Consider the following 20,369-nt stretch of genomic DNA (forward strand, 5'->3'; position numbering starts at 1 on the left):
CCAGAGGCTGTGATAAAATGCCACATCAAAGGTTATTGTGGAAATTAGAAGGTCATGGTCTAGGGGGTAACGTATTAGCATGGATAGAAGGTTGGTTGACTGGCAGAAAACAGAATCATGAGCCAGAATTTTACCGCCTTGCCCGCCCCGGAATCGTGGTGGACGAGGATTGCAAAATGGAATTCTCCATTGGCCTCGGGCAGGATTTAATGAGCCTCGCCCCAGCGAGGTCGTAAAATCCCACACATTGTCTGCTTAGCAGGATGTGAAGTGTGGATTCCTGCAGGGGTCTGTGCTGGGGCCTCAACTTTTTACAATTTATGTCAATTTAGATGAGGGGATCGAAGGCATGGTAGCTGAATTTGCAGACAGGAAAGTATATTTTGATGTAGACAAAAGAAGTTTGCACACAGATATCAATAGGTTGGGTGAGTGGACAAAAATCTGGCAGATGAGAGTATAACATGAGCAAATATGAAGTTGTTCACTTTGGCAGGAAGAATTTTAAAAAAGAGTATTATTTAAACGGAGAACAACTGCAGACTGCTGAGGTGCAGAAGGATCTAGTGTTCTCATGCATGAATCACAAAAAGTTAGTGTGCAGGTACAGCACATAATCAAGAAGACTAAAGGAAAGCCATCCTTTAATACAAGAGGAATTGAAGATAAAAGTAAGGATGCTATGCTTCAGTTATACAGGGGTGAAGGGAGACCATAGGCGCAGTTCTCCAAAAAAACGACTAAGTGTCATGTCCAGTGGGAAATGCAGTGCAATTCCCACAGCGTCATCTGGCGCAATCTCGATCGCAATCCTCCTCCACTTAGTCTTGCAATGTCTGGAGAGGAGTGGGGCCTAAAGACATCGCAAGGCTACTCCTCAGATCGGGGTGCCGTTTTTAAAGAGTGTCCTAATCTCAAAATGAGGGTAACCCCCTCCCCATGTCCGACATCAGGCATCAGCCTCCTCAACACTGGTATTAGCCCCCCCCCCCTTCCTCACGTGAGAGGGACTCCACTATGGGGGTCAAAGAACCCCCCTCAGGTCCTGCCCCCTTTAGTCCTCACCCCCTTCAGGCCATGACCCTTGGCATTACTAACCTGGCACTCTGGAAGTGCCAATCTGAATGCCAATCTGGATTGCCCATTTGCAGATGACACAAAATAGACATATCTTGAACTGTGAGGAGGATACTGATAATTTAAAAGGACATAAACAGACTAGCAAGATCAGGTGGCCACATGGCAGATAAAATTTAACATACCGAAGTGTGACATCTGATGGAAGGAATTTGGAAAGACAATATAAAACAAAGGCCACAATTTTAAAGGGAATGCAGGAGCAGAAGGACCTGGTGATATGTGTACACAACTCATTGAAGATAGTGGGGCAGGTTTAGAAAGTGGTTAATAGGGCACATGGGATCCTGGACCTTCTATGTACAGGCACAAAAGCAAGTAAGTCAGGGTGAATCTTTATAAAACACTGGTTTGGCCTTGACTGGAGTATTGTGTCCAATTCTGGGCACCACACTTTAGGAAGGATGTGAAGATATTGGAGAGGATGCAGAATGGATTTACAAGAGTAGTTCTGGAGATAAGAGTCTTCAGTTACATGGATAGATGGAAGAAGCTGCGCTGTTCTCTGTAATGTTAATTTTATTTATTCATTAATCACAACTAGGCTTATATTAACACTGCAATGAAGTTACTGTGAAAATCCACTAGTCTCCACATTCTGGCACCTGTTCGGGTACACTGAGGGAGAATTTAGCACAGCCAATCCACCGAGATTTGATACACGTGTTCAAAATTATTAGGGATATGGACAAAGCAGATAAGGAGAAAATATTCTATCAGTGGAAGATTCAAAAACCAGAGGACTCCGATTCAAGGTGATTGGCAAAAAACTCAGAAGATACACGAGGAATTATTTTAATGCAGCAAATGGTTATGATCTGGAATGCACTGCCTGAGAGATCGATTGTGGTTTTCAAAAGGGAATTGGTCAGTTTTCTAAAGAGAAGACATTTGCAAGGCTACAGAAACAAGGCAGGGAGTGGGACTAGCGGAATAGCTCCTACAGCGAGTTGGCATAGGGATGATGGGGCACATGCCTCCTTTTGTACTGTAATCATTTTATGATGCATTAAAATACCCAATACGGGTTTATGTTAGCAGAGTCTGCACTTCATGGAAAATCTGGAAGTAAAATTTTATTGAGTTGGCTGTATTAAATATCATAGACAGACCCTCTGAAATTACCTCTGGATTTGCCACATGATATTGGGCCAATATGGAGCAAAGAAAAAAACGCTTAAAATCTGGAATAAATATAAACAGAAAATGCTGGCAATATTTGCATCAGTCAGCATCTGTGCAATTATTTGTTGATTCTTATATCCAGGGAATTAACTGTGGCAAAATTTTCAAGTGACAATGCCAGTTATGATTTCTTCAAAATTAACTTGAACATGCATCTATCGTACAGAGTCCACACATTATCGCTAGCAGGGGAAAAAAACCTCTACAAACTGTAATAAATGCTTCATAAAAATAACAGATAGATGTAATTTCAAGGCTGTAATCTCATTTCAGAGGTCAGGGAATCATTACAAACTGCTTGATCCGTAATATTCTAGCTTACAAAGTCAGCTGAATTTTTCACTAAAATTATTCCCTTACAATCGCTACTGGATATTCATTATTTAATTTTATGTACAGTGTACAATTTAGTTTCAAGTGATCTCAGTTAAAAATATATTAGTACAGAGGCATTGATTTGAAGCCATACAATTTTTATGTCAATATCTTCTATTAACTTTTCACATACTGTGCCTACTTGACTGTGATTTTCTTTAACGAGAAAATGTTGTACAAAAGTAATAAAAAAAGTTATGATTTGTGCAGTATTAATTGAGAGCATATCAGCCTTACCGTATGAAACTCCCTTATTCACTAGTTTAACAAATATTATTGCCTGCCAATATAAATTAGTGATCAACTACGTTACAATTTCATTTGGGAACTTTAAAACATTAATTACAAATATCACATGGGGTAATTTCAGTCTAAAATGGAAACCCCATTTTGCATATCATAAATGCTCATTCAAGGACCAAGATACTGGAATCTTGTTCCACTTCCAAATTAAGCACCCTGCCAGCAGGAATTTAGAGCACTGTTTCACGACTGTACATAAGTAGCATGCACGTGGAGAGATAAGACTTCTTCATGGTCTTTCATGTTAGCAGATGCTGCTTTTGCTTTTCTTTCACAATGATAAAGAGGGATATTAGCTGCCTATAACACAAGCTATGCTAAGGCTGGGCACAGGGGAGGGGTGGTGTTGTGATAGGAGTGGGAGGGGGTGGAGCAGGGTGATTCAAAGAGCAGAACCGAAGATCGAATGGCTGGAATGGCTTCTGGATGCCATTCAGATATGGTGCCAGGACATTGGAGCCTATGAGGTGACAGCAGGCGAGCCACTTCCTGCCTGCCCGACTGCAAGGTTAGACGTGCTCCCCACAGCTGCGTAATTAATGAGCTGAATAGCACAAATCTCACCTGTCCTGCTGCCCTGATTTCTAGTAGAAATCACTCAGACTTATGCTTCAGCCACTGGAATTGAGAAGTCAGAAACTCATCGGTGTAAAATCAATTGGTAATTCTCTCAATGGTGGGTCACTCTTCCGTTGGCAGGTGGCGCGAATGCCATTTGCATTCATGAATGCTTATTAAAACAATTGCCTGCCAGTGTCCCATCAGGCCTTTCAACCTTGCATCCCCACCAGCAGGAAAATGTTGCCATCAAACCCGATTGCTGAAGAGTGGCACGCACAAGACGGCCCTCAGTTGGCAAGAGACTTTGAGGTGAGTACAACACTGCCATAGCACTGTCTGCTGGGGCAGTTTGGTTCCTGCACTCCATCTTCATGCTGAGCGAGTCTTCATGGACAGCTGCTGGACCCACGGATTCTCCTGTATCACTGTCTCAGCTCAGTACTGCCTGGGGTTTGGAAATACAGGGGTCCCTCAAGTCCTGGTATGTGACTTGAACTTAGAACTTCTGGCTCAGAAGTCAGGATATTGTTAACAGAATCCAAGCCAGTTGGTGAAGTCAAAACCAAGACACTGAAAGAGAGTTTATTTCTCATAGCTCTCCTCAGACACCTGGGGGGCGGGGGTTAAGAGACACAATCTTACTACTTTTTTCTAAGTGCTGGACGGACTTGAAACTGAGGAGAGTTTTTTGGGCGTGGTTTCAGCGCCCCCCCCACCCCACCCCACCCATACGCACTCTGCCTGCAAATATATCAGCAAGCTTTTGCTCACTGCAGAAACTTGTGGGTGGGCTTAATGTGCCCAAAACCCTGTAGAAAGAGGTAGTGCACATGTGCAGGTCTCCGATGCTGCACATGCACATTAGCAGTAGCAGGGGCCTGACAGACAGAGAGAGAGCTGTCAGGCCCCTGCTAGTGCAGACTGCCTGAAGCAGCCTCCTCCTGCAATCACAGGGGTCTGTGGCCTGAAATACCAGCACACTGAGCGCCCCCCCCCCCCGCCGATTTCCAGACCGATCGCGGACTTGCTACCCTCCAAACCACCGATTGCTGCAGAATGGTAGCGGGCCCCCTCTTGCTCCCTCCCCCCCCATTGATAGCTGCAGAATGGCAGAGTAGCAGGCCCCCTCGTCCCATTAACCCCTCTACTTACTGGCCCTGCCTCAGCACTGCTCGGTGGGCATTGCCCAGGTGCCTGGTCAGCATTGCCCAGGTATCAAACTGGGATTGCCCAGGTAATTTCTACATATTAACCTGCTTCCTGCCCACTTCCGGTGAGAGACTGGCCACGCCAGAAATCCTGTGCTCGTAAAACGGCGCCAGCCGCGAAAACCAGCGCCAATCACGCTGAGCATTTATGCCTGACTTTACCACTGCATCTCGCCCGAAAACATGCACAATGAGATGGTACAATCATCCTCCCCTCCAGTGTCCAAGCCGTGTCCTATTTACGAGACCCACACACTAAGCCAGGCGAAACTGCCTGACTCCCTTTGCGCTCTTTTAACACCCAAAAATAAATGAATTAACAAATTGAAAAATTGATAGCCCCTTTACGGGGCACTGTAACGAAATGAAAATCTTTAAAGGAAACTTGTCTAATTAAATTAAAGTAGTGTTCAGCCCCTTATTTATATGTGCTGAAAGTGCTTAGTCATTTTGTATCCCTAAGAATATAATTAATATACCATTAACAGATCCCCTTTACAACTTTATAACACACTCAACTAATTCCAAAACAAATCAAAGAGAAAAAAAAAAATTACATATTTCCTATAACCCATTACCATTACAAGACGTTCCTCTTCTAGGACCTCCATCAATTCCTTCAAAGAAGCATTTACTTTTGTAAAACAGGTCAATAATTGGTGACTTGTATCAGAGATCTCTTTCCTCTCTAACATTTCTTTCCTGAGAGCAATCTGTAATCTTTTCTCTATCATACTCTTTGTTGAATGTACATTATACCATAGAGAATGGTTATCCACATCACATTCAATTGGCAAGCTGTTCTCTGAATGCCCTTGTATTGGATTTCCATCAAAATATTTTATAAGTAAAATTTCATATCTATTGCTTCTACTAGAGCCAGTGTTTTTGTCACTAGGGTGTTTTAGCTAGCCTTTTTATTTTCTTTGCTTCCCAGGCTAACGGACAACATTTTTTATTCTTTCTAATCAAGAATATGATAAACTCTGCTATACTAGAATATTTATCTGGAGGATTGTTATGTGAAGCATCACTAAAAATCTTCTGGATCACCCAAGGCTGAAAGCCTGACTGCTCATTTCTCTGAATTTAATTTTGGTAATGTTTTATTCGCTCTCTGAACTTCTTCAACTGTTGCATATTTCATCATTGTACTCAGTTGCAATACATCATAACTAGTTCAACTGTCCAATAAAACTTCTTCAGTGGTCTATTTCTGCATCCTTTTTGTTGTGGGGACCTGGCCTGGTTGGGACACAATTGATATTTTCTATATAACACTGTTGATTTATTCTGCATAATGATTAATCCTATATATTTAAAGGTCCCTGAAGCCCGACTGCCTAATGTAACCTCCTCCTTTATTTTGTCCATCATCCATTGTTCAAATTTTGTTGAAATTCCCACAGAAAATCATCACATGTATCATAAAGATGCCTGCTAGTTCATGCTTGTGATATTAATGGAACATTGCTTGGTATGCTTTTAGCTGAACCTAACCCGTTTCAAAAGGAGGGATCCAACCGGGAAATTTTATTTTTTTAATTCTTTTTTACAGCACAAAACAGGCCCTTCGGCCCCACAAATTGTGCCGAACATATCTCTACCTTTTAGGCCTACCTATAATCCCTCCATCCTATTAAGTCCCATGTACTCATCCAGGAGTCTCTTAAAAGACCCTATTGAGTTTGCCTCCACCACCACTGACGGCAGCCGATTCCACTCGCCCACCACCCTCTGTGTGAAAAACGTCCCCCTAACATTTCCCCTGTACCTACCCCCCAGCACCTTAAACCTGTGCCCTCTTGTAGCAGCCATTTCCACCCTGGGAAAAAGCCTCAGAGTCCACCCGATCTATGCCTCGCAACATCTTATTTACCTCTATTAGGTCGCCTCTCATCCTATGTCTCTCCAAGGAGAAAAGACCGAGCTCCCTCAACCTATCCTCATAAGGCATGCCACTCAATCCAGGCAACATCCTTGTAAATCTCCTCTGCACCCTTTCAATCTTTTCCACATCCTTCCTGTAATGAGGCGACCAGAACTGAGCACAGTACTCTGGCGAGGGTCTTATATAGCTGCATCATTATCCCCGGACTCCTAAACTCAATCCCTCGATTGATAAAGGCCAGCACACCATACGCTTTCTTAACCACCTCCTCCACCTGCGGGGCCGATTTTAGAGTCCTATGGACCCGGACCCCAAGGTCCTTCTGATCCTCTACCGTACTAAGAGTCTTTCCCTTTATATTGTACTCCTTCATCCCATTTGACCTGCCAAAATGGACCACTACGCATTTATCTGGGTTGAAGCCCATCTGCCACTTCTCCGCCCAGTCTTGCATCCTATCTATGTCCCTCTGTAACTTCTGATATCCCTCCAGACTATCCACAACCCCACCAACCTTTGTGTCAAAGAACAAAGAACAAAGAACAGTACAGCACAGGAAACAGGCCCTTCGGCCCTCCAAGCCTGTGCCGCTCCTTGGTCCAACTAGACCAATTGTTTGTATCCCTCCATTCCCAGGCTGCTCATGTGACTATCCAGGTAAATCTTAAACGATGTCAGCGTGCCTGCCTCCACCACCCTACTTGGCAGCACATTCCAGGCCCCCACCACCCTCTGTGTAAAAAACATCCCTCTGATATCTGAGTTATACTTCGCCCCTCTCAGCTTGAGCCCGTGACCCCTCGTGATCGTCACCTCCGACCTGGGAAAAAGCTTCCCACTGTTCACCCTATCTATACCCTTCATAATCTTATACACCTCTATTAGATCTCCCCTCATTCTCCGTCTTTCCAAGGAGAACAACCCCAGTCTACCCAATCTCTCCTCATAGCTAAGACCCTCCATACCAGGCAACATCCTGGTAAACCTTCTCTGCACTCTCTCTAACGCCTCCACGTCCTTCTGGTAGTGCGACGACCAGAACTGGACGCAGTACTCCAAATGTGGCCTAACCAGCGTTCTATACAGCTGCATCATCAGACTCCAGCTTTTATACTCTATACCCCGTCCTATAAAGGCAAGCATACCATATGCCTCCTTCACCACCTTCTCCACCTGTGTTGCCACCTTCAAGGATTTGTGGACTTGCACACCTAGGTCCCTCTGTGTTTCTATACTCCTGATGACTCTGCCATTTATTGTATAACTCCTCCCTACATTATTTCTTCCAAAATGCATCACTTCGCATTTATCCGGATTAAACTCCATCTGCCACCTCTCCGCCCAATTTTCCAGCCTATTTATATCCTGCTGTATTGCCCGACAATGCTCTTCGCTATCCGCAAGTCCAGCCATCTTCGTGTCATTCGCAAACTTGCTGATTACACCAGTTACACCTTCTTCCAAATCATTTATATATATCACAAATAGCAGAGGTCCCAGTACAGAGCCCTGCGGAACACCACTGGTCACAGACCTCCAGCCGGAAAAAGACCCTTCGACCACTACCCTCTGTCTCCTATGGCCAAGCCAGTTCTCCACCCATCTAGCCACTTCTCCTTGTATCCCATGAGCCTTAACCTTCTTAACCAACCTGCCATGTGGGACTTTGTCAAATGCCTTACTGAAATCCATATAGACGACATCCACGGCCCTTCCTTCATCAACCGTTTTTGTCACTTCCTCAAAAAACTCCACCAAATTTGTAAGGCACGACCTCCCTCTTACAAAACCATGCTGTCTGTCACTAATGAGATTGTTCCGTTCTAAATGCACATACATCCTGTCTCTAAGAATCCTCTCCAACAACTTCCCTACCACAGACGTCAAGCTCACCGGCCTATAATTTCCTGGGTTATCCCTGCTACCCTTCTTAAACAACGGGACCACATTCACTATCCTCCAATCCTCAGGGACCTCACCCGTGTCCAAAGAAGCGACAAAGATTTCCGTCAGAGGCCCAGCAATTTCATCTCTCGTCTCCCTGAGCAGTCGAGGATAGATGCCATCAGGCCCTGGGGCTTTGTCAGTTTTAATGTTCCCTAAAAAACCTAACACTTCCTCTCTTGTAATGGAGATTTTCTCTAGCGGGTCAACACCTCCCTCCGAGACACTCCCGGTTAACACGCCCCTCTCCTTCGTGAATACCGATGCAAAGTATTCATTTAGGATCGCCCCTATTCCCTTGGGTTCTAAGCATAATTCCCCTCCTTTGTCCCTGAGAGATCCGATTTTCTCCCCGACAACTCTTTTGTTCCTAACGTATGAATAGAATGCCTTAGGATTCTCCTTAATCCTGGCTGCCTGTCGTCGGCAAACTTGCCAACCCATCCCTCCACTTCCTCATCCAGGTCATTTATGAAAATGACAAACAGCAAGGGTCCCAGAACAGATCCCTGGGGCACACCACTGGTGACCGACCTCCATTTAGAAAAAGACCCACCTATACACATTCTCTGCCTCCTTTGGGCAAGCCAGTTCTGGATCCACAGGGCAGCAGCACCTTGGATCCCATGCCCTCTCACTTTTTCTAGAAGCCTTGCATGGGGGACCTTATCGAACGCCTTGCTAAAATCCATATAAACCACATCTACCGCTTTCCCTTCGTCAATGTGTTTGGTCACATTTTCGAAGAACTCCACCAGGCTCGTAAGGCACGATTTGCCTTTGACAAAGCCATGCTGAGTATTCTTGAGCATACTAAACCTCTCTAAATGCTCATAAATCTTGTCCCTCGGGATCTTCTCCATTAGCTTACCAACCACTGAGGTTAGACTCACCGGTTGGTAATTTCCTGGGCTATCCCTATTCCCCTTCTTGAAAATAGGAACCACATCCGCAATCCTCCAACCCTCTGGCACCTCTCCCGTCTCCATCGACAACGCAAAGATCATCACCAGAGGCTCTGCAATCTCTTCCCTCGCCTCCCACAGTAACCTGGGGTACATCCCATCCAGACCCGGCGACTTATCTATCTTGATGCCATTCAAAGATTCCAGCACAACCTCTTTCTTAAAGTCCACATACTCAATCTTTTCAGTCCACCGCAAGCCCGCAGTACATCCACCCAGGTACTTCTCCTCTGTGAAAACCAAGGCAAAATACTCATTAAGCACCTCTGCCATTTCTACTGGTTCCGTACAGATTTTCCCGCCTTCACCTTTTATAAGCCCTATTCCTTCATGTCTCATCCCTGTACTCTTCGCATATTTATAGAACGCCTTAGGGTTTTCCTTAATCCTACCAGCCAAGGCCTTCTTGTGACCCCTTCTGGCTCTCCTAATTTCCTTCTTTAGTCCCTTCCTAAAAGCCGTATACTCATCTAGATCCCTATCTTCACCAAGCTCTCTGAACCTTTTGTATGCTTTCCTTTTCTTCTTGACTAGGTCCCGCACAGCTTTCGTGCACCACGGTTCCTTTAACCTACCAACTCCTCCCTGGCTGCTCGGAACGTTGTCCTGTCGAACTCTAGACAGACATTCCTTGAAAAACTGCCACCTCTCTTCAGTACATTTCCCCGAGAATACCTCCTTCCAACTTACTCCTCTAATTTGCTGCCTTATGTCTTCATATTTCCCCTTACTCCATATAAACGCTTTCCTAGCTTGCTTGATCCTCTCTTTTTCCAATGCAAGCATAAAGGAGATAGAGTTATGATCGCTATCCCCAAGATGCTCTCCCACTGAGAGATCTGACACCTGTCCAGGTTCATTGGTCAGTATCAGATCAAGTACAGCCTCTCCTCTTGTAGGCTTGTCCACATGCTGTCAGGAAACCCTCCTGAACACACCTAACGAACTCCTCCTTACCCTAGGGATATTCCAATCTATGTTTGGGAAATTAAAGTCCCCCATCACAACAACTCTGCTATTATTGCAACTCTCCAGGATCTGTTTCCCTATCTGCTCCTCCACCTCCCTGTTACTATTGGGCGGCCTATAGAAAACTCCCAGCAAAGTGATCGACCCCTTCCCACTCCGAACTTCCACCCACAGAGACTCTGTAGACAATCCCTCCACAGCATACACCTTCTCTACAGCTGTGACACTATCCCTGATCGGCAGTGCCACTCCACCTCCCTCCCTCTTGCCTCCCTCCCTGTCCTTCCTTAAACATCTGAATCCCGGCACCTGGAGTATCCAGTCCTGTCCCTGAGACATCCAAGTCTCCGTAATGGCCACCACATCACACTTCCAGGCATCGATCCACGCTCTGAGCTCATCCCCTTTATTCACTATACTCCTGGCATTAAAGTAAACACATCTCAATCCTTTGGTCTGAGCTCTCCCCTTCTCTATTCCCCATCCATCCTCCCTCTTGCACTGTCTATGACCTTTCTTGTTTTGTGAGCTAACTTCCTCGCTCCCATTCACCTCGTCTCGATCCCCTCCCCCCAACCTATCTAGTTTAAACTCTCCCCAGTAGCCTTAGCCAACCTTCCCGCCAGGATATTGGTCCCCCTGGGATTCAAGTGCCACCCGTTTTGTGTGTACAGGTCACACCTGCCCCTAAAGAGGTCCCAATGGTCCAGGAACCTGAATCCCTGCCCCCTACACCAGTCCCTCAGCCACACATTCATCCTCCGCCTCACTCCATTCCTGCCCTCACCCTCCCATGGCACAGGCAGCAATCCTGAGATTACTACCTTTGCTTTCCTCCTTCTCAGCTGTCTCCCTAATTCCCTATACTCTCTTTTCATTATCCCTTCCCCCTTCCTTCCCACATCAGCGGTACCAATATGTACCGCTACCTCTGGCTCCTCTCCCTCCCCCCTCAGGATTTCTGGGAGTCGACCAGCGACATCCTGGATCCCGGCCCCAGGGAGGCAGACCACCATCTGAGACTCCCGCCTGCCTCCGCAAAAACGCCTGTCCCGACCCCCTTACTGTCGAGTCCCCGATTAACATTGCCTTCCTCCTCTTTTCCTTAGCCCTCTGAGTTACAGGGCCGGACTCCACTCCGGAGACACGGCCACTGCTGCTTCCCCCAGGCGGGCTGTCCCCCCCCCCAGCAGTACTCAGGCAGGAGCACTTGTTGTGTAGGGGCACATCCACCGGGGTGCTCTCAATCACCCGAACTTTACCCTTCCTGGCCGTCACCCACTTGGCTTCCACCCGTGGCCCTGGTGTGGCCACCTGATGATAGCTCTTGTTTATCACCTCCTCATTCTCCCTTAACAGCCTAAGATCCTCGAGCTGCAGATCCAGCTCCCTAACACGGTTAAGGAACCACAGCTCGACCCACCCCGCACAGATGTGGATGTCTGGGAGGCCAGGTGCACCAGGACCTCCCACATCCTACACTGGGAACAACACACTGGCTTCACACTCATATTTGACCCTTTATACCAAGGTACACAGAGAAAGGTAAATAAGAATTAAAAACTCACCCCTGCTCGCCCTGTCCCCCTAAGCCCTGTGAGCCAAAACCCTTATAGTTCACACTCTGCTTCCCACTCACGACACTGGCCACTCCCGACGCTGCCCGCTGTATACTGCGACCTACCTTTTATACTTCGCGTGCTTAAAAAACCCTTCCCAGACTCCTTAGCGGCCCACTTCCGGTTTTCAGTTTAAAATTAAGAAAAGAAAAATACTACTCGAAAAATAAAGGCAAAAAAACCACACAAAATAAATAAATAAAATCTCTCACCAGCACTCCTGCCACAAACCACTCCCACTCTGCTTGCTCCAGTGGAACAATGGAAATTGCTAATCCTTGATGCCTAATGCCTCAATACCAAACTCTCCCGCTCTGCACAGTTCTTCCGTGGTCTTCTGAGCTCAATTTTCATATAAACGTACAGCACAGAGCCCCTTGGGGAACTCCAACAGAGCAGACGAGAGTCAGGGAAGACAGGACACATTCTCATTTTACTAGCACTAGCTGCTGTATGGTAAATTTAAAGGTCCAGTCTGAATTTTAATGAATGGATGACTGAGTGGGTGAATAGGCAAATAGATGAGAGTGAACAAATGGGTGAAGTGGGTGAGATCAGTTTGTGGATGGGGCAGTAGGTGGATGGGGCAGTAGGTTGATGGGATGGGTAAGTGGTTGAGGTGGATCAAGTGGGAGGTGGGTAAGTGCGGTAGTTGGGTGAGGTAGATGATTAGGTGGTGGGTGAAGTGTTGCCATGTGGTAGTCAGGTTGGGTTGACCGGTGGTGGGTAGTCAGGAGGTCGGGAGTTGGTAGCTGGGTGATTGGTAGGAAGTTGGGGCAGGGATTGTGAATTGGGTGGGTCACCTGTATAATTACCCAGGTGTTCGATTAGATTTTTAATCGGTATATTTCCTGGGTACATACCTGTGGTAATGTCAGAAACCTCTGACTCCAGCTCGGAGTTGGAAACATTAATTGGGGGGCTGGGAAATAGCCCATTGGAAGTTTAAAAATTTCCTGGACAATACCTATGTGGAAGCGGGGACGGTCTTACTACTTTTTTCTAAGTGCTGGGCGGACTTGAAACTGGGAGAGTTTGAGATCCGTCTTTTGGGCGTGTTGTCAGGCCCCCCCCACACGCACTCTGCCTGCAAATATATAAGCAAGCCTGTTGCTCACTGCAGAAGCTTGTGGGTGGGCTTAATGTGCCCGAAACCCTGCAGAAGGAGGTAGTGCGCATGTGCAGGTCTCCGATGCTGCACATGCACATTAGCAGTAGCAGGGGCATGACAGACAGAGAGAGAGCTGTCAGGCCCCTGCTAGTGCAGACTGCCTGAAGCAGCCTCCTCCTGCAATCACAGGGGCCTGTGGCCCAAAATACCGGCCCGCTGAGCCCCCCCCCCCCCCCCCCCCCCCCACTGCCCAGACCGATCGCGGGCTTGCTACCCTCCCAACCACCGATTGCTGCAGAATAGCAGTGGGCCCCCTCTCGCTCCCTCCCTCCTTCCCCCCCATTGATAGCTGCAGATTGGCAGAGTAGCAGGCCCCCTCGTCCCATTAACCCCTCCACCCACTGGCCCTTCCCCAGCACTGCTCGGTGGGCATTGCCAGGTATCAAACTGGCATTGCCCAGGTAATAGGGTGGCACTGCCAGTCTGGCACTGCCCCCTCTTTGCCCTTGGCCTCCACGGGGGGGCCTCAATGGCCTCTGGTTCCACCGGCGAGGCCAAGTCAACTGCTCCCTGTTCTTGGGGAGCATGTCTATTCCTCGCTGGTGCGAACCTTTCCCGGCGAGGTCATAAAGTGGGGTGGGCCCGGACGACTGAGTGCCGCTAAGCAGATGTAAAACAACATTATAATATATTTCTACATATTAATCTGCTTCCTGTCCACTTCCGGTGAGAGACTGGCCACGCCAGAAATCCTGTGCTCGTAAAACGGCGCCAGCCGTGAAAACCAGCGCCAATCGCGCTAAGCATTTATGCCTGACTTTACCACCGCATCTCGCCCGAAAACATGCACAATGAGATGGTACAATCACCCTCCCCTCCAGTGTCCAAGCCGTGTCCTATTTACGAGACCCACACACTAAGCCAGGCGAAACTGCCTGACTCCCTTTGCGCTCTTTTAACACCCAAAAATAAATGAATTAACAAATTGAAAAATTGATAGCCCCTTTACGGGGCACTGTAACGAAATGAAAATCTTTAAAGGAAACTTGTCTAATTAAATTAAAGTAGTGTTCAGCCCCTTATTTATATGTGCTGAAAGTGCTTAATCACTTTGTATCCCTAAGAATATAATTAATATACCATTAACAGATCCCCCTTTACAACTTTATAACACACTCAACTAATTCCAAAATAAATCAAAGAGAAAAAAAAATTCCACATTTCCTATAACCCATTACCATTACAAGTCGTTCCACTTCTAGGACCTCCATCAATTCCTTCAAAGAAGCATTTATTTTTGTAAAACAGGTCAATAATTGGTGACTTGTATCAGAGATCTCTTTCCTCTCTAACATTTCTTTCCTGAGAGCAATCTGTAATCTTTTCTCTATCATACTCTTTGTTGAATGTACATTATACCATAGAGAATGGTTATCCACATCACATTCAATTGGCAAGCTGTTCTCTGAATGCCCCTTGTATTGGATTTCCATCAAAATATTTTATAAGTAAAATTTCATATCTATTGCTTCTACTAGAGCCAGTGTTTTTGTCACTAGGGTGTTTTAGCTAGCCTTTTTATTTTCTTTGCTTCCCAGGCTAACGGACAACATTTTTTATTCTTTCTAATCAAGAATATGATAAACTCTGCCATACTAGAATATTTATCTGGAGGATTGTTATGTGAAGCATCACTAAAAATCTTCTGGATCACCCAAGGCTGAAAGCCTGAGTGCTCATTTCTCTGAATTTAATTTTGGTAATGTTTTATTCGCTCTCTGAACTTCTTCAACTGTTGCATATTTCATCATTGTACTCAGTTGCAATACATCATAACTAGCATCAGGCATAGTCTGAATGCACAGCCAGTTCAACTGTCCAATAAAACTTCTTAAGTGGTCTATTTCTGCATCCTTTTTGTTGTGGGGACCTGGCCTGGCTGGGACACAATTGATATTTGTTGATTTATTCTGCATAATGATTAATCCTATATATTTAAAGGTCCCTGAAGCCCGACTGCCTAATGTAACCTCCTCCTTTATTTTGTCCATCATCCATTGTTCAAATTTTGTTGAAATTCCCACAGAAAATCATCACATGTATCATAAAGATGCCTGCTAGTTCATGCTTGTGATATTAATGGAACATTGCTTGGTATGCTTTTAGCTGAACCTAACCTGTTTCAAAAGGAGGGATCCAACCGGGAAATAGCTAATCCTTGATGCCTAATGCCTCAATAACTAACTCTCCTGCTCTGCACAGTTCTTCTGTGGTCTTCTGAGCTCAATTTTCATATAAACGTACAGCACAGAGCCCCTTGGGGAACTCCAACAGAGCGGACTAGAGTCAGGGAAGACAGGACACATTCCCATTTTACTTGCACTAGCTGCTGTATGGTAAATTTAAAGGTCCAGTCTGAATTTTAATGAATGGATGACTGAGTGGGTGAATAGGCAAATAGATGAGAGTGAACAAATGGGTGAAGTGGGTGAGATCAGTTTGTGGATGGGGCAGTAGGTGGATGGGGCAGTAGGTTGATGGGATGGGTAAGTGGTTGAGGTGGATCAAGTGGGAGGTGGGTAAGTGCGGTAGTTGGGTGAGGTAGATGATTAGGTGGTGGGTGAAGTGTTGCCATGTGGTAGTCAGTTTGGGTTGACCGGTGGTGCGTAGTCAGGAGGTCGGGAGTTGGTAGCTGGGCGATTGGTAGGAAGTCGGGGCAGGGATTGTGAATTGGGTGGGTCACCTGTATAATTACCCAGGTGTTCGATTAGATTTTTAATCGGTATATTTCCTGGGTACATACCTGTGGTAATGTCAGAAACCTCTGACTCCAGCTCGGAGTTAGAAACATTAATTGGGGGTCTGGGTAATAGCCCATCAGAAGTTTTAAAATTTCCTGGACAATACCTTTGTGGAAGTTGTGATGCGCGGGCCTATAAGGTCTGGATGCGTAACTTTAGATATATGTCCAGTCTCCGATGATCAAGAAACCCAAAGATTTGGCCCATTGTGTATGTAACCAAACTCCAAATTTTGAAATCCATAATTGAATCAGCAATAGCGTTATTTCCCATTGGCTGTTTTTACTTTGCCCAGTGCAAAATTGCACCATCTTTCTTCAAAAACTTGTTAAAAGGTTTTAAACAGAACACAACAACAGCAAATCAAATCAAAAAAACATACTTCTGCATTTTTGTGCAAAAAACGAGGGAAACATAATAGAAAAAAAATCTTTGAGTTTGGCCTTATTTCCCAGTTTTCTTAGTTTTGAAACATGCCTCTGTTGCTGACATCTCCTTAGTAAATACAGCTTGTCACTATATTGGACTTTGATGAATCACTGAGAAGTGATAAACATGAGTATTTATGCAATAGCACAGAATGGACCTCATGTCAAAATAAAATGAATGTGGGCCTATTTTGCTTTGTGCAGATGAGGTACTGCCATTGTATTTATCAATTTAGGGAAGTCATTTTTCATGCTATCTTTATATTACCAGGTTTTGGAAGAACAATCAGGGGTTTATTTTAATGAATCCAATTGTTATACAAGAAACCTCAGTACTAACTGTAACACCTTTTACATGTAATTATTTTAATATAGAGGACATTCGTTCTTTAGTGTTCATCTAGCATGGCATAGGAATACAATTATGAACATAATTACATAAAAAAGATATGCTTTAATTTATACACAGGGATGAATTTCCACAGGGATTCTTCCTGAGTGATTGCCAGAGCAGTCAGTGATTAATGGTTAAACAGGAGACCATTCAACCCTCTTCAACCAAAATTCATCCCTTCATATTTCAATGCTTATTATGCTATCATCAAATGGACGTTTTACAACCTGAACTGGCTCTGGGATGTAGCTGTTCCACAGGAAGTTTTCAGTGGCAACGGGCCATGATGTAACTTCAGTCACTCTGTCACCATCGTGCGCAAAGTCAGTCACTGCTGTATAGTAAACAGACGAACGGGAACATATGCCTCGATTGCAAGGTGCTTGGTGTAAGTCCACATGGCAGGAGGAGAGGGCAAGATCTGATCCTGAATATGCTACACTTGGTACATCTAGATGGAATGAGAAATTAAATCAGACACATCTGTACATTTGGAGGATGTGAACCTGCATTGGGGAAAATGTGGATTAGCTGTAGTAGAAGAGCAGTGCATCACTAATTAAAGTTTGGGAATAGCTTGCAATCAAAGCACAACCACAATCATGGGAGACTGTGAACAAAATGTCCTTTTTCAAGATGATAACATGCCCATTCCCCCACCAGCCTCTCAAGTAGTGCCACGTTTTACCTGAAGAGCAAACCGAATCATAGTCAGCTACCATATGTTACAGTCTGCAACAACGGCTTCTAAGGTTACAGCTCTTCAAGGTCGATCACCATGGCCATCTCAAGTGGCCTCCAACTATGATCCTTTAGTTTCCCCAGTTGTAGCCACTGGACTATCACCTTGTAGGAGCACCATACTGTTGCACATACTGGAGAGTTAAGGGTTAAAATTGAACTGATCTGTATAACCATAACCACACATACAACAACAGGCTTTTAAAGGTAAACAAGAAAACACTGAGTTGTGTTTGCAAGGAAATAAATGACTGGAACAACACTGGCCATGAATGATTAATGCAAAGCTCTTGTGACCATATGGTACAGGGTGGATGTTTAAGTAAGCTGACAATAAAATGTTCTTGAACACCATGAAAAGCCTTCTACAAAGGATCGCAAGAGTTGTGTATTTGGATGACCAGGAATTGACAAATCATAGAAATCATAGAAACCCTACAGTGCAGAAGGAGGCCATTCGGCCCATCGAGTCTGCACCGACCACAATCCCACCCAGGCCCTACCCCCACATATTTTTACCTGCTAATCCCTCTAACCTACACATCCCAGGACTCTAAGGGGCAATTTTTTAACCTGGCCAATCAACCTAACCCGCACATCTTTGGACTGTGGGAGGAAACAAAGAGACAGAGGCGTGGTCAACTCTTGTCAACATTGTCAAATGGAGCAGACCCTTCCGCCCGCAGCGAACTTACACCCGAGTGTGGCCCGGTCACCTTTAGACAAGGCTCCACATTGTTTTCGCTGGCCAATTCATGTGGATGATGCTTTTGATCCTGTTGGATGCCCACATGAAGTGACTTGATGTGCAAATTATGCATTCCATGACCTCGTCAGCCACCGGAGACAAGCTGCGACAAATCTTTGCAATACATGGCATACCAGAGGTAATCGTTTCTGACAATGTCACCGCTTTCACAGCCGAAGACTTTCAACACTTTGTTAGAATGAATGGCATCCAACACATGTACATGGCCCCATAGCACCTTGCTTCCAATAGTTCAGCGGAAAAGGCAGTGCAAACTTTCAAGGCATCAATGCAGAAACAATCCAACAGACCACTACCACTTCAGTTAGCCAATTTTCTGCTCTCATATAATACAAACCCCCCCCCCCCCCCCCCCCCCGATACTAAGGGCTGAATTATTGATAGGTTGGCACCTGAGAACTGCCTTGATCTCATTTTCCCAAATTTGATGGGGAGGGTATAGGCTAAGCAAGCCACATCGGAGGAATACCATGATTCAGCTAGAGGAAACAGGTCATTTGACCTGAATGACTTGGTTTTTGTTCAGGACTTTGTGGGGTGGGGATGGGAGGCAGCTTGGATACCCGGGAAGATAATTCAAAAGGCTGTCCAGTACTTTATACCATTGACCTGCAGGGCCGTGAAGTGTAGAAGAATGTAGATCACATCAGAAGGTGGAAAGCTGCAGCCCCCATCACCAGTCATCAGGCTCAGTAATAGAATCCAGTTCACCAGATTGATTCCGGGGATGAAAGGATGAGGAGAGATTAAACAGTTTGGGCTTATACCCACTGGAGTTTAGAAGGATGAAAGGGGATCTGATCCAGGTATGTAAAATTTTAAAAGGTAAAATAAACGTGAACCAAATGTTTCCTCTCATGGGGCAATCTCGAACAGGAGGTCACGGGCATAGGTTGAGAGGCGGTAGATTTAAAAATGAGATGAGGAGGAGCTACTTCTTGCAGAGGGTGGTAAATTTGTGGAACTTTGTTGCCTGATAGTGCGGTGGAGTCTGAATCATTGAATGGTTTCAAGGAGGAAATAGATACATTTCTAATTAAAAAAGCAATAAGAGGATATGGGGAACAGGTTGGGAGATGGATTTGAGATCAGGAAGAGATCTGATGGACTGGCAGGGCAGGCTCAAAGAGCTGAATTTGCCTACTTCTGCCCCGAATTCCTATGTTTCTATGTTCCCCCGTGTCAGCAGCTGAGTTGGCGCTTGCAGAACTTAGTGTTCCCCAAGAAGAATCTTAACTGTTAATGGGAGCAGAGGAAGAGAGCACTAGCCCTAATTCAATGTCAGAATCTGTCAACCTACCTACCACTGTTGTAGACTCTGATACCCTCAGCTTGGAGAATCCGGTTGCGGAGTTGCAACACTCCACAAGAGTCTGGAAGCCCCCAGATCGATTGGCTTTGTGAACTTTGCCAAATGGTCCCTTTTTGAAGGCTGTATTTTGACTATCTATTTCTGTATTTATGAAATTTGGTTGCATGATTGTAAGGGAACCTAAGGGGGGAGGAGCATGGTGATGTGGCCCCTTTAAGAGGCGCTTGTTTGTGGGTCACATGAATTTCCCGAGACATAATTAGAAAGAAGCCCATGAACTGCCACCTATCAGGTGTTAGGGCGCGGGTCCTGGTAGGAGGGAATCTTCAGTGTGCGTCCAAGAGTATGTGGGACTAGATCTGTACCTTTATTGAGCTTGTTTGTATATAATTTTAATTATCCTTCACTAGATCACCATTATGATTCAAGGCTTCCTCATCATGTTACTCTGTAACATGATCTTTAACTAGGATAAACACTAATTTTACGTATCTGCATTTCATACCTGTTCTTTTCAGACAAAACCAATGGATGCCTGTAAGTAGCCCAAGTCAACAGGTTAATCTGGCACAATTCAGATGTAGTAGTTCAGAACATGTAATTAGAAGGTCCAACACTGATTTTATGAACATTCTGAATGTGAGAATTAAGAGTAA

General features: G+C 45.3%; 1 protein-coding gene across 1 annotated transcript in view; it reads right to left on the reverse strand.

The window, feature by feature from the left end:
* The window catches only part of vwde (von Willebrand factor D and EGF domains), a 252,680-nt gene that overhangs the window by 111,695 nt on the left and 120,616 nt on the right, over window positions 1-20,369 (reverse strand). Inside the window, exons 11-13 of the mRNA XM_078238337.1 lie at window positions 19,244-19,253; window positions 18,125-18,131; window positions 17,119-17,312 (exon numbers count right to left, since the gene is read on the reverse strand). Of these exons, the coding sequence (XP_078094463.1) occupies window positions 17,119-17,312; window positions 18,125-18,131; window positions 19,244-19,253 (211 nt within the window). The remainder of the gene's footprint in view (window positions 1-17,118; window positions 17,313-18,124; window positions 18,132-19,243; window positions 19,254-20,369) is intronic.

Source organism: Mustelus asterias, chromosome 2 (genome assembly GCF_964213995.1).
Source record: "Mustelus asterias chromosome 2, sMusAst1.hap1.1, whole genome shotgun sequence".
In the NCBI taxonomy this organism is placed as follows: domain Eukaryota; kingdom Metazoa; phylum Chordata; class Chondrichthyes; order Carcharhiniformes; family Triakidae; genus Mustelus; species Mustelus asterias.